At 43.1% G+C, this 15,296-nt stretch overlaps 1 protein-coding gene across 3 annotated transcripts in view; it reads right to left on the reverse strand.

The window, feature by feature from the left end:
* Positions 1-522: 522 nt before the first annotated feature.
* Positions 523-15,296, reverse strand: part of ccdc9b (coiled-coil domain containing 9B) — a 22,433-nt gene continuing 7,659 nt past the window's right edge. For all 3 annotated transcript variants that reach the window (XM_005742804.2, XM_013913288.1, XM_005742803.2), the window contains exons 5-14: positions 12,974-13,123; positions 10,674-10,736; positions 8,635-8,813; positions 6,742-6,791; positions 6,605-6,652; positions 6,416-6,512; positions 4,618-4,651; positions 3,912-4,515; positions 3,720-3,802; positions 523-3,402 (exon numbers count right to left, since the gene is read on the reverse strand). In XM_005742804.2, the coding sequence (XP_005742861.1) occupies positions 3,376-3,402; positions 3,720-3,802; positions 3,912-4,515; positions 4,618-4,651; positions 6,416-6,512; positions 6,605-6,652; positions 6,742-6,791; positions 8,635-8,813; positions 10,674-10,736; positions 12,974-13,123 (1,335 nt within the window). In that variant the 3' untranslated portion in view covers positions 523-3,375. The remainder of the gene's footprint in view (positions 3,403-3,719; positions 3,803-3,911; positions 4,516-4,617; positions 4,652-6,415; positions 6,513-6,604; positions 6,653-6,741; positions 6,792-8,634; positions 8,814-10,673; positions 10,737-12,973; positions 13,124-15,296) is intronic.

The raw sequence follows: 15,296 nt of genomic DNA on the forward strand, positions 1-15,296 counted from the left end.
AATATCAACACCCCCAATTTGGTGCACTATTGTGTCAAACCCTTCAAACCATTAGTTAGCTTATAGCATTAAAGTGATCCAGAAGTGTTACAGCTACCTATTTTTTGTGCTCTTGTGTTAAAAAGTAAAAACAGTGTACAGCAGGTCACAAGCTCAAAGGCCTCAAAGGTAGAGCGCTGCCATGGAGACAGACTTGTGAGGAGATAATTAAAACAGTAGCACCTATGGGATCCCACCTGCAGGGCTGAGAGAAAGCTGTGTCTAATGCAACAACTCTTCAGAGAACCCGTGTGAAGTTAATCAAATTAAACATGAAAGCAGAGTCTGTAGGCAAGAAGTCAAACTGTATGGACCGTTGGTGCTGCAGCGTGCTCTGTCTTTATCGCACTGGTCCTCCGATAACGTGTTAAGAGTGACGAAACAAAAGAAAAACCTGCACGCAACAAATTCACCGACTACTGTGCGTTTGCTCAGGTGCACAAGTAAAGTGAAGTGAACAGGGTGACAAAACGATGCCAGCCGGAGCCTTTGAAACACAGAAAATTTATTCATGTGGCGTATGCTTCGTTCCGAGCGGTTCAGCAAATGAAGACATGTTGCACATGGACTCAAATTAGAGCGAGTACTCTGAGCAGCAAAAAAGGCTGGGATCACACCTTGAAATGCAGCACACACGCATACACAGGCACATCTAATTACAACAGTGCGAGAACACACGTGGGGGGTACTTGCATACTCCCCGCCAACCAACTCATCTCACCTCAGAAACTTGACATTTAAGGAAGGTGACAGTGCAGATGTTAAACAAAGTGAATGAACAAGGACTAAACACTTAAATATAAAATGCTCTATGATTGTGTTTCTTCCACTACATGAAATCTCACAGGGAGATTTTAAAAATACTTCAAAGGGAAACAGTGACCTGTTTTTCACACAGATGTTTCCTTCTACTGATAGATTGCTATCCACATATAATACAGAATAAGGCCCCTTCTTTCTTAACGGATGGACTGGCTTCAAACGTTGTGGCTCGCTTCTTGCTTTTTTGATTTTATGTAACCTCCGTAGACACAGACAAGACCGCAGCTCAGAGCATGTCTGCTGTGTTTTCCACTTACAGTTACATAACTATTTACTACACGGTGGCATTGACGAAAGCCAAAAACTTCTTAATATAACTGTCGCTTCTTACCAAAATAGCATCAAAGGCTGGCAATAAATTTTAAAAAGGAGAAAAAAAATACGACTCAGAGAAACACAGCTTGAGATTTACTTGGTAACATTCTCCTGTCCGAAATGGATAGGCAAATAAATAAAATAAATGAGGCAGTTAATATACAAACCATAAATTTAAGTACACCTTCAATAGCTGAAGAAGCCAATATGCAAGGCACAACAACTGGCTAAGATATTAATCAAGGGAAGCTTGAAAGATATTAGGCTCTCTTTCACAAACATAATACAGGACAAATAATACAAAAGGGAATTTTAGCTGAATCCCGGCATTCTCAATTCACCCAACTCAAAAAATGCTTGAATTATATTTTTTCCCCCCCACTCACAGGGGCCCAAAGACCAGAATTTGTACACTGTTTGTTTAGAATCAGCTAACATAGTACATTACAATCCTAAATTAAGTGCCAAAACATAACATAAGAAGAGTGAGGAAGACCGGATCTTCGGGATTCAGCTGTAAAACTGTGCTTTAGGGAACACAACAATAGTGTGCAAGGTTTCTACTCTGCAGTGTTATAAATCAATATTTAAACATCCAAATGTGTTATGCTTTACCGTCAGCTGGCTTTTTATTTTAACAATAAAGGAGTACACTAGTGAGTTATGTCATCTTACAACTGGATCGCATTTATTTCTTTCTAAACCTAGTTCTGCATTAAACAGAATGAGGAAATTGGCTCTTCTAGATGGCCTCCTTGGGCAGCGCTGCAAGCTACTCCAGCATGGCTGCTTTTTTTCTTTTCGTTTTTCTTTTTTAATTGAGTTAAGGCTTTTAGAAAAAGAAAGGCATTTTCAGGGCGCCATCTGATCCAAGTCCCAGTGGTTTGGACTGAATGTTTTACTTCTGACGCCTCGGGATGTTACAGTAGACCTCTGTGCCGATCGTCTGAGTGTGGGGGACATATTCATGGTGCACAACGCTCATGACTGTGAAAGAAAGAAGAAACGAGCATGTTCTGGATGTCCTGCCTTAAGGCTCTGACAGGGTAAATTTTCCTTTTTCAGGCTGCCCTTTGCCCTCTGGGACATAGATCCAGTTCCCCAGTGCTGATCCCCCCACACTGTGACACAAATGTATACTTCCTCTATTTTCCCCGGTGAAAAGTAGTCGGACCACAAAGCAATGTAAAAACAGCAGGCGCAGGGGATGTGGCTCAGAGCTGCACAAGGAGACGACCTTGATAAGTAAAAAGGCCAAATTTAAATCAAGTAGATTTCTGCCACTTATGGGCAGAGGTGTGAGGTTTCATGACTGCAAAGCTGTCATCCCCAAATTCAGATAATCTTAACCAGAGTATGACATCATCGGGCTCCTGTCTTGATATCAAAAATCAGTGGCGCGCTCCTTTCAATGCTCTTAATAGCAGAAACATTTACAGCATGTCAGTAGTAACATTTTGTAAACTTTGGACTGTCTTGGTCACTGGCCAAAGACATTAGGGTTCAAATGTGCGTTTTAACAATATACTGATTTCATACTTCCCAAAGGCTATTTATGGATGCTGGAAGCAGTTAATAATATCCATTTGTCTACTACTTTTAAATGTAGAAATAAAAACTCTACTGGAGGTCTGCAACTATGTATCGTCATCTATTACAATCTTTATTCAGTTACTGAAAAGTTACTCAGGGACTACAGCTGAAAAGTAGCTTTTAGCTATATCCGGTACAATATATTTATTGTGCATCGTCCCTGCTAAATAAATTAAAAAAATATACCTCTAAGGCAGAATCAGGCACTAAGTAATTAGACTGTGGCTTGGTTTAATGTCAAGGGCTATCTAAATTTAACCGATTAGCTAGCCTCCTGATATGTACCTCAACATTTTCATACAAATGTGTAAACATTCAGTGATATTGCACTCAAGCAGCGTACTTCCATACAGAAAGAGATGTCAGTACACATGTTTTTGTACACATAAAGTGCTCTGATGTTAAAAAAAATAAAAAAAACACTAATAATAATCGAGCGGGAAAAAGGTGTCTCACCATTCATGTGTCACATTTGAGACAAAAATTCAGCTCCCACAGTTTTGCCTGTAAGCTATAAACAGTATTGCAAACGAGCTACTTTGAAGCAAAAATAATGCATCCAAATGCTGTGTTTTGGTTTCAGTGTTTATATCCAGAAAACGTCAGTTAAACAATTTTCCCATGTTCTCGTGCCTGCAAAAACAAACAAAAAAAGAGAGAGAGAAAAGGATAAAAATTACCAACTGCAACTTTCTGTATTTTACATTTACTGTATTTTCTCATTCCCTCCTCAGTATGAACGATCATACATTATCTGTTCAGGTGGAAGATGAAATGAAAAACCATTCTCACGAGACTATTTCTCCTGCACTCCATCAAGACTCAGAGGGGCTGAATTAAAATTGGATAATACGCAGCTGCAGTGCAGATATATTGCTCTCCTCATCCTTTTAAATCCCCATCCATTTGCACTTCCCTCCATTTGCACATCTATTGATTCTCACACTGACCTTGTCACTGCTGGTGGAGTGTGTTGGGTGTGTTTCTCCAGACTCCAGGCTCAGAACAGACAGACCAGAGTCTATCAGCTCTTCTGTGAAAACAAAAGCACGGTTAGTTTACTTGGAACATCCACACACGCAGCCAGGAGAAAAATAAATAAATAAATGTTAAAAATCAGGCTCGCTGAAGTTCAGGCGTACCCGTGTTTGTGTTGCTGATGTTGCACTTAGGAAGTTCCACAGGCTGGATCTCATGTAGAGGGGTGCAGGCTTTTTCAGCAGGGGGGGAGCTGGGAGCTGTGGGTGGGCTGCTGTCCTTTTTAGTGCAATCATTTTCAGATCCCTGCTGCTGTGCAAAAGAAGGTGCAGCTGGCCCACCTCCTTTATCCTGAAGACTCCCATCATCCTGCTTGGCACTTTCAAGAGGCTGACGTGGCCTCTGCATTTCATGCTTGTTCTTTTTAGGTGAGGAAGCTTTCAAAGAGCTGGGACCTCTGGATTCTGACTCTTGAGACCCCGTGGTTTGCCTTGCATGAGCCCCCTGGATGAGTTCCTCAGAGAAGCGCACTTTCTTCTCCAAACCCCGAGAGGACGAAGCCTCTGCCTTCTCCTGAGTCGGGGTGTCCTCTCTAAGGATAACAGCCGACACAGAGGCTGCTGATTCACTCGCTTCCTCGGGCGTGCTCAGTGAATCCGGGCTCGGTGACTGCTTTGTTTTTGCGTCCTGATCTTTCAGCTCGTCTGCATTAGCGTCTGTGAGGGCATCAAGTTCCTCAAGGAATTCCTCCAGCGTCGTCTCAGGCATCTAAAAGATGAGATCAAAGCGACAAACAGGAGTGTTTCTTGCTAAATGGATGTCTTTTATTATTCACTTTATAGCAGGGTCAAAAGAGGTTTCACCTCTCACCTGCAGGTTCTCTCCATCATCATTTGCCTGCCATCTGAAAAAAGGGTATTCAGAAACAAAAAAGCAGTGTGTTGTGAATCTCTTCTTTGCAAGTTATAGCATGCTGCAATATTGTATATAACAATCAGCAACAAGAGTAAATAACACAGATCATTTTATCACAATGCAACGTTCAGCTGGCAAAGTTTAGGTCCTGGCATTCGTGTGGTACTTTGACACATACCGCCCACTTAAACATTACCGCAGAAGAAGCACACAAGCTTTCTACAATGGCACCACAGCATCTCACCCTTAGCAGGACAACATGTCACACCACAAAGCAAAAACAGTTCAGGACTAGTTTTTTTCTTTGACATTAAAAGAGCACAAAGCTCTCAGTTAGCCTTCAAATGGTCTGACTGAGCATCTGTGGGATGTGCAGCAATAAGCCCTATTTACAGGTCGCCCTCAGAGATTCCACGAGTATAACCTAATGGGTCAGACGAGACTGCTGCAGGCCATTTCAGTGTTATAACAGCATTTGCTTCTCAGTCACATACTTGCTCAAAAACCAATGACTACACCATGAAAGGTGATGACCACTGGGAGTCATATCAGGTGATTGTCCAAGGACATGTGGAAAGCAAGAGCTGTGATTTGAGGTTGGGGCTCAGCCTTCCGAGGCACAGACACACACCGGTCTCAGTTGTTGTGATTGTAATGGCTTTTCATGCATGAACTCCAGACAGTGTCAAGAGACTCAGGCTGGGACACTGTCCTCAGTTGCCCTTTGTCACATGTAGACTCAATACTGGATTTTGTGTGTTTTAGGTAAGGGTGCTGTCTGGGTAGAGCATGCAGCAGAGCACGAGATGACCACTTGCTAGCTGTGAATTTAGCCAATTATTACATTTTCCCTTTTTTCCTCACATCAGCGATAGGAAATCGCACCAACTTTGTACTAAGGAACTGGTGAGCTAAAGACTGTTTAACACTGTTTCATGTTTAATTCAGCTACATCAGACATTAAAGTTCTCACACGCACCTCCATTTGGATAATATCCAGAAACATCGAGAGCTGCAGTGTATGTGTGAAAATGGCTTTGGTGGCCTGTGGGCTGCCTTTGCCCACACTCAAATCTGTTGGCAACTGTAACAGCAGCACAGCCTGATAACAGGAATCTCACACCCGAGTGCTGTTTTACAGAGCCCCCCTCCAAATCCTTACCTACTTTTACAGAGACATAAAATAATCTTTCTCACTCCAAGTCCACACAGTGCCTCAATTTCAGCTCTGTGGCTGTGGAATTTTTTGGACATTATGATTGCATTACAGCGCACATATGGCCTTTTCCACCAGCACCTACTCAGATCGGCTCAGCTTGGTTTTTAGGGTTTTCTCATTAGGTGTAGTACTTAGTACCAGGTATTTGTTTAGTACTTGATGGGGTTCTAAGCAATCTGAGATGACCCCAAAATGTGATGTCAACAGGCTGCATGCTCCAGATTGGCTAGACGGCCTGCTCACCATCAAGTGGTGTTTCACAGCAGAGGAGAAACTGTGGAGGGGGGGACAGAATGCGACCTTCTGGGTTATTTAGTCAGCTGCCACCACTTCTAAATTAAGTCTCATGACATCCAGGGGAATTTGTACATTAGGGCACAGTGCAGAAAAACAGCATGTCTTTCCACATCCGTTTTACGTACTGCATTAGTCATGCCGATGTTTCTTGTAACCGCTAATTGAAGCTATGTTGAAAAACGCTCTGATGGTTGAATCACCTTTGCCAGCAGCCCATTGTGTTTAGCTGTTACTGACCTTCTGGCCCGCCCAGTCAGGCGATCTTTGCCTTTTGCTTTACTGCTCATCACTTGCACGTTTTTAGCTCCCTTGTCTTTGCCTCGCTTGTCATGAGCTAGGTCAGAAAAATACCAAAAGTTTAAAAGTCTAAACACTATAAGAGTATTTTATGGGATTTAACTGTTCACTAAATTATGTGGGGAATACCTTTTGAATCGCTGCCTGCCCTGGGTCCTCTTCTAGCATTTCTTCCTCCTGCAGCAATGTGATATGTCTTATTTATGATTTGTTATGAAGCGTCTTACTCCTTACGTTCTCAGTAAGGTCTGTGTCTTTTGTCTTACCTCTGCTGGAAGGCCCCCAGTCTCTGTCAGAGAGGGATTTGTCTGAAAACCTAGAAGCAGAGGTTTAGTTTTAGACAGTAACAAAACCCAGTGTGACTAATATCTCTATCATGTTCCAAAATCATTCATCTCTTCCCCCCTCAGGCACTATAACATCTCATCTGCACAACATAAACGGACATTTCAGTATATCATTGTGGGCCTAGAGTTTAAGATTGTGCAGAGATTCCATTCCTACATTCGACATCCTCTGAAACCGCGTAAATTGTCGAATCAAAAACACATTTCCTCTTCTGTTCTTTCTCGGGAGCCTTGTTAATGCTTCGCCAAATAAGGCAAGGCATTTCCATCCCTAACCCCCCAGCTAAAAATAGCTGCTCTTTCCTTGTGCCTTTACATTTGGATACTACCCTAAACAGCACATTAATTTACTCTGCAACTTGGTCAGTCTTTGTACAGCCACAGCTCAGTTTGTTTGAAATCTAACAAACAGTTCACAATAAACGAGTTGTATTTCTTTCCCGCGGTCAGTTTGGGGTGCTATCGTGTGATTTCCCCCACCAATGTGGGCAGCAGCCTGCAACGCTGTATGAAATGTAGCTCATGAACTCCTTCACATGAAAAAAGTTATATTAGGCATACATAAGTAACTGTTTGGTAATGTTTTAGCTGTGTAACATCGTCCTGTGACTTGGTGACAATCAGCCTTGCAATCATGTGTTAGAACATGCACAACATCCAGAAACCTCATCTAATGGATTCTTCACTGAATAATTTAACTACAAAGAGGCACAATGTTCTCCGGGGTTATTTTCTCCTCTTCATCTGCCTAAGTGAAGTGAGCCTTTCAGTGAAGGAAGAATTTAAAAGTGAAAAGGGGAAATCTACAAAACTAATAACTTAAAAAAAAAAGGCCTTAGTGCTAATAAGACCATTTTTAGCCTGCATGGTACTGCATACTGAAAATATCTTAGTACTTAAAAGTGACAGTCCACTGTTTGACCTCCAAACCCAACATGGACTTTTTTGTTCGTTAGAGGAATTTGTACTGCTTACTTGACCTCCATTTCATTATACATGTTACCCCTAGACTCTCTTTGCAAAGCATAATGTTTCTTCCTGTTAAAAGGGAGTTTTTTCTTCCCACTGTTGCCGAGTATTTGCTCATAGTGGGTGGTCTGACTGTTGGGGTTCTCTTTGTTGTTGTGATTTGGTGCTATATAAATAAAATTCAATTAAGTTGAATTGTTTGGACAATCTAAAATCCTGGAGTCCTGGCAACATTTTCAACTAAATGACAGCAAAACTTTATTTGGCTTATCAAGCGCTATAGTTAAACTATAACTTAAAATCCTGGATAGTTCAGCCTCTAACAAACAAAGAAGTAGTTTTGTGAACAGCAGCTTTAAACCATCACAGAATTACAGATATAGAAACAGTTATCCACGACTCAATCACCTCCCAGTTGGATTATTGTAACTCCCTATTTATAGGATTACCCAATTCTAGTCTTTTTCAGTCACAGATGGTTCAAAATGCAGCTACTCATCCTGTAAATCAGGGGTCTCCAACTCCAGTCCTCGAGAGCCACTGTCCTGCAGCTTTTAGATGCATCCCTACTCCAGCACAGCTGAATCTAATGGTGGAATTACTTCTTCAGCAATCAAGTTTAGCAAAGGCCTGGTAACAAGCCATTCATTTAATTCAGGTGTGCTAGAACAAAGATGCATCTGAAAATCAGCTCCACAGTATTTCACTGATCTCTGAACTTCATATTTTGCCATATTTTGGTTTAAAATGTTATTATTTTATTTCTTTTTTAGTCCTTCAGCTTTAACAGCTACAGCCAATGGGAATATGAATGTAAACCTTTAACTCTTTAAAAAGTCTTACATATTGTCAGTTTTATCCATGTCCCACGCTCGTCTCCACTGGCCCTTGGCATTTTTATGGCGTGCCACCCTCTCCCTGTCAATCTGCTCACGCTCCTTCTTCCACCTTAAATATTCCTCCTGCTCCTCTCTCGATGTGGGGACGTTGAGGTCTGTGATGGCCTGCAGGTTCTCGATATCCTATGCGCATGCAAAAGACAGCATTTCAGTGTATAAACTTATAATAATGGATACATATACAGATCTGTGGGAACCACAAATGTGTGTATTTCTGCTACGTTGATGTATTTTGCATAACTTTAAGTGCTAACCACTGCCTCCCTGGGTAAATACCGATCAGTGTTCCAGGAAAAGTACAGTTTATAGCAAATACAATTAGAAGCTCTTCCTCCATTCCCCTCTTAACCTATTTATTGATTACTGTGATGAGAGCAGAGAGGATTGCTGGCTAATAGTAAAAGGAGATCTGATACAGGCTCATTAACACATCAGAAAGGGCAGAAGCTGCTTGTGTTATAAAGCCTTCAAGCAAACCAAGACTAGAGATGTCACGAAAAAGACCAGCAGTTTCTGAGAGAGCGTGCTGATGTCTAGAAAAAAAATACATTTGTTGGATTTCTGAGTACCAGGAATGACCATAAAAATCTGTATTGAAGCTCAAAGCAGCAGCTACAACCGTGAGAGAAAAAGAGATGCAACACAGTGCTGGTAAGAAGCTATGACAGGTCATGTTTTCCCCTCAGGTGAGGGCCAATCAAATTGAAGTAAACATGTTGCCCTCCTGCCTACACTTATTGGAGAACATGGCATCTGTCCTCATCCTGTTTTCCACCTCGTCTCTCCTTGCTCTGTGCTGGCCCTCAGAGGACATCAGGGGTCACACGGGAAGACGGTTTTCACATGTTCCAACAGGCCATGATCTGCTGCCGCCCCAGCTGCTAATTAAAATTTTTTTTAATTTTTTGCCAGGAGCCAAAGAAGGCATGTTGGATATTACAAAGTGAACCTGGCCAGTTGCTGAGATCATAATCTTACTCTCAGTGACAGTTGAGCTTCCAAAAGCTGCACTGATTTAGGTCCATATGGTATATTTGTTACACAAAAGTGTAACACACTTTACAACATCCATCCATCCATCCATCCATTCGCTTCCGCTTATCCTTTTCAGGGTCGCGGGGGGCGCTGGAGCCTATCCCAGCTATCATAGGGCGAGAGGCGGGGTCCACCCTGGACAGGTCGCCAGTCTGTCGCAGGGCCAACACACAGGGACAGACAACCATTCGCACTCACATTCACTCGCACATTCACACAATGGCAATTTGGATTTTCCAATTAACCTATCCCCTCAAGCTGCATGTCTTTGGACGGTGGGAGGAAGCCGGAGTACCCGGAGGGAACCCACGCAAACACGGGGAGAACATGCAAACTCCACACAGAAAGACCCCGGCCTGATGTTGGAATTGAACTCAGGACCTTCTTGCTGTGCGGCAACAGTGCTAACCACCGTGCCACCATGCTGCCCCACTTTACAACTTTACAACATGATGAGAAAAAAAAATCTACATGGTATTTCCTTGAAATCTGTGTAGGCCAGGACTGCAGCAGCCAGAGAGGCATGAACAGCATCACTTGTCATGTGGAGAATCCGCCGTGCCTTTGAAGCCAATCCTTCCTGCCTCCCCAGTCAGGCTGCTTATCGCACACCAGATCTGTGAGACAGCTCTGAGCTACTCCAGCAAGGCTGACATGCAAGCCAGCGGGAGGCAGATGGGAAGAAGCGCTAGGAAAAGGGGCACGTGCACGGCAACGTGTTGTGCTGTCTGCGTGTGTTTGTGATGTGGACAGAGCGCATATTTGCATTTGCTATTCTCTGTGCTTTGTATGCTAACGTAGTGTTGGTGAAAACCTTGTTTTCACTGACTGATCATCAGCAAATTACGTGGTCACGATGAGCTGAAACTGCAGTCCTTTGAGCTGAGAGAGGTTAGACACACAGCATCTAAATGTTTACATCTGTGTATGAGGGTTTTTTTAATTTACCTGGCATTGCTCTGACACCCCGTGATGCTCCTCAGTGTGCTTCTGCCCCTGTTTGACCTCATCCTGTCAGAGAGGAGAAATTAAAAGATGAGCTTAGCAGTTATAAGTGTGACACAGCAACTTGTTGCTCGCTAATTAAACACTGTTGTAAAGAATCGCTTTGCTGCTGTCACAATCAGGCCACTGACTCATCCATTAGGAAGGACTGAGAGGTCTAGACTGCCACCCAGTGGTCTTAAAGTGTAATGGCACAACTTGGCACAACAGCTTCAATTATAATGTAATTTCTGTCCACTCTGCACAGGGGCAGACTGCAGTTAGCAGGTAGCTGACCTTGGAAACCACCTGGCGGTTTGCAAATCAAACACAGCTTATTAGAGGTACAGAATTGTGCTAATTTCTATTCTGGTGTAGTTCTGATTTCAATGATGCGCTCTGGTGAACACAGAGGATGAGTCATGTTGCTATTAACAGCAACACTCTAACAGCTGAGGGAGGATGGGGACAATAGGCACCGGGGAGAGCGAGTGGGCTGGTAACACACCTACGGGCTGGGACGCCCACACGATCATTCACACGCCCACATCCAGAGAGAGTATAGCTCACACATACACAAAGACCCCCGGGTACCTCTTTTCTCTCTCATCCCACTACTCCGTCTTCCTCTCCCTTTTTCTTGGCACCTTGCCAGGTCTGTCTCTTCGCATAATGAGCCTTTTCAGAGTGAGAAGGCAGTTGAATGTTAATTAGATCAAATCGGCCCTTTCAGGATGGTGGGAATAGGGAAACAATCGTGCCAGAGGAGTGTGGACCACTTAAAGTTTCAGGAAAAAGAAATGAGGGGAGATTGAAACAGATGGCACGGTTGCCAAGCGTCTCTCTCTCTCTCACCCTCCCCTCTGTTCCTCTCCGTCCGACTGCATTTCCTTACCCCTGTCACTCTCTCTCGTGAGCGTGAGCAGTCTGGTCATGAGGTTCCTCCAGGCTGCATGAGACACCGCTGCACAGCCACACCCCTGTCTCTCAAAGAGTCATTATTTATTTCCAGGGTGTCTCTCGCTCTGTCACACACACACACACACATACCCATCAGATAATTATTTCAGAGGCAGGGCAGTGCAGTAGCAATGTGCACCTCAGCGTGAACCAACGCAAATATTTTTTTAAAGCATGCCAGATGGATCCATGGTATGTTCTCCTACGGTATCACCCTTTAGCAGCTTTCTCCTCCGCTGCTCTCATATAAACCTAGTGAAATGACACAGGTTACGTAAACCAGGTCTCTGGGATTCACAGATGACTGGTGCACTGGAGCCCTGGCTACTGTTCAAGTGCTGATTCAGTCCACATGATAAATGGGGGGGGCACAGACCTAGTGGGCCAGAAATAAAGGCAAAAAGAACAATGTGTTCAGCCCACAGATTCAGTGCACATTAACCCAGACGCCCAGTGAGCAGCACTTAGTGTATCGGCCAATCGGTAGCAGAGATGCACATTTTAGACTGAACCTGTACTTCTGCAACTCCTGCTTTCATGTCCCCTCCCTCCCACCCCCCCACCCCCACCCTATGACCAGATTGTGTCTGTGTTTACAGTGGCGAGGATCAGCTGCCTGTGCATCAGCTTATTTATTTCAGTCTGTGAGTGTGTGTGTCTGCGTCAGGCTTCAGACTGAGGCAGAGCAGCTGTTCCAGACTTTCTGGGGGGATGGGAGGGGAGGCTAAGGTCACATTGCATTTCACAGACGATGGCAGGGGCACACGAGTCCCTGCCTGCATTAAATATGGCATCTCAAGCAAACCGGAGTAACTTGTAAAAGTTAACTGTGGATGATTTTGGGAGATTCGGGTCAAGGTATATTCCTCAGTTTCCCTTTCACACGTGAAACACACAGCAGGAGATGACAGGAAATTCTTCATGCGGTTTACTCGAGGAAGTTGCCTGAATTGAATTTTTCACACGTACCTTTGTCGAGTGACATCTAGAGAAGATCAGAGCTGCAGCGTGTGTGTAAAAACAGCTCAAAAAGGTTCAAAACTTAGTTATGCAGAGCATCTGTTCAACCCACAGCTCTATTAGCCACCCTCTCCTTTCCTAATCTCACACCAGTCAGTCACAGCCCGGTCCATCTCCTGTCAACAAACCATTATGCTCCATCACAGGGATGGAGGGGATGGGCCAGACAACATGTCTCATATCTATGTAAAACACGTCGGTGCAGCATGTGAGAATAAACAAAGGGAGGGGGGAGGGAGTGAGAGTGGAAGCAGGCAGGAGTGTTCGGTGTGCGTGAGTCGGACCTGTGGTGCTGAGTCTCTCTTGGTCATGTGAGATGGCTGCTTCGCCCTCCCCGCTGACTCCACACGCCTCGCCTGTCCATCATCGGCGGGGCTCTTGACGTCCACAGGGCCCGGCCTTCTCTCAGGCCTCTCACTCACCACCCTCTTACCCTGGAGAGTCAGTTACTCATATTATTAGCATTACATAAGTGTCAGTATGTGCTCTGCACTACAATTTGAAACATTCATTTAAGGATTCTCAGTTACAAGTACTTAGACACTAGTTTGTGGGTTTGGTGAAGTCATTCATATGCTTTAAAAATTTGACAAATTTTTGTGATGTCCCCAACTTTAGCACCATCACTACCTTTTATCTCATTGAAAACTAACTACAAGTCTCAGCTGTACTTTAGCCCTAATTAGCCAATGAATGACCCAATCAGCATGTCTTATTTTATACTAGAGATGGACCGATCCGATATTACGTATCGGTATCGGTCCGATACTGACGTAAATTACTGGATCGGATATCGGAGAAAAATAAAAAATGTAATCTGATCCATTAAATATCAAAAAAGCACCTCACAAAACTTGCGACCTGGCGTAACTGGGCTCATAACCGTAGCACGTGGGAGCAGTGTGGTCACGTGATAGAGCAGCTGTGTGTATTTGTAGCCTCAAACCAGCATTTCATCTCCAAGGAAGTGATCCCAGAGAGAAGTAAAGCAAGTGTGTAAGTTCATCTCTATTTGTAAAGCATTCCCATGTTAAGCTTATCAACTGATATATGGAGCGACTGCCTCTCCTGCTGCTACTTCAATCATGAAGCTGATCAATGATCAGCTGATCGGCTTTTCTGTCGCGAGTCCGTCTCTCTTCTTTGTTTTTGGCCCACTTTGCACCAGAAAGAAACCAGCAGCTGAACAACAGCAGCACGTTTAAGCTTGATCAGCTGTTGTTAGAATGTATTTAATATTACTTTCTACACCAGGATCTTTTTCTACAGCTGACGGCTGGTAACTGTGCAGGGGCGGATCTAGCAAAGTTTAGCCAGGGGGGCCAAGAGGGCATGAACAGGGAAAAGGGGGCACAAAGACATACTTCTCTTTCTTATTCTCATTTAAAATGTCGAGCTTTTACTAAATAATTATCTGACACCCAAAGTTTTAATTTGATGTAAAATGAATAGAAGTCCATTACTGTATATAGTAACTGTTAAGTCTAATACATATACCCTAGTAAGCTATACTACTTTTTCCTTTGGGAAGGTACCATCTGTGCAGTCTGCAGTTCTGTTGAAGAAAGATGTTGAATCTATTTAATATTTCTTGAAAAATAATTGATTTCTGTGCATTATTTTTCACACTGCATCAAATTAAAGTTGATTACGTCGATTAAGCATCATGAGGTGGAGGGTGGGGGGTGGGTCCCTATTTTTTATTTTTTTTGCTGGGAGTTTGCAGCCCTATTAGTTAGGTTGCTTAATATTTCTGCTAAGTACTCTTTAAAATACCAGAATAGGGAGGATGGAGCAGGTTTAAGTTTATTAGATTGATCAGTTTTGCTGAACTATGAAATATTTTGGGTGCAGTGCATTTTTTACATACAGTATAACAGAATAGCTTTAGTGTTTTGTTTATTTAAACTTGAGTATTAACTTATACAAAATGCAGCAAGATATTAAAAAAACAGTTTTATTGATTAAAAATACACTATATCGGATTCATATCTGTATCGGCAGATATCCAGAATTATGATATCGGTATTGGACATAAAAAAGTGGTATCGTGCCATCTCTATTTTATACTAAATAATAATATAAACATCGTAAATACAAGCTGCAGATTTGTGTCAATTTAGCATGTGAACTAAGGATACATGGTTAAAGCATGTTGACCTCTCACTGAGTTAGGTTAAGGAGAAACCAACTCTGAATTAGATATGTATGTCTTAGGGGTGCAACGATACTTGTATCGATATTGAACCGTTCTATACAGTGCTTTCGGTTCGGTATGCATATGTATCGAACAATACAACATTTTTAATTTATTTTATCAACTTTCCTTCTGCTGTCTGTGTTGAGCCCTCTGTGGATCTGCGCTCGACAGTGTAGCCTCGGCGGAGTAGTCGAACGCAGATTCACTGAGCGCAGGGCAAGCTAGCGAGACAGAAGTTAAGCTCTCGTAGCAACATTGCAAATTGAACCTCCCCCACCCTCATTCAGATCTGGCCTTTGGAACTATTTTGGTCTTCATGTGACGTATGACCCTGAAGGTAAGCGCGTCATGGACTACAGTAAAACAGTACAGGGAGTGCAGAATTATTAGGCAAATGAGTATTTTGT

Source organism: Pundamilia nyererei, unplaced genomic scaffold, assembly GCF_000239375.1.
Source record: "Pundamilia nyererei isolate P.nyererei 1_Seehausen unplaced genomic scaffold, PunNye1.0 scaffold00123, whole genome shotgun sequence".
Classification (NCBI taxonomy): domain Eukaryota; kingdom Metazoa; phylum Chordata; class Actinopteri; order Cichliformes; family Cichlidae; genus Pundamilia; species Pundamilia nyererei.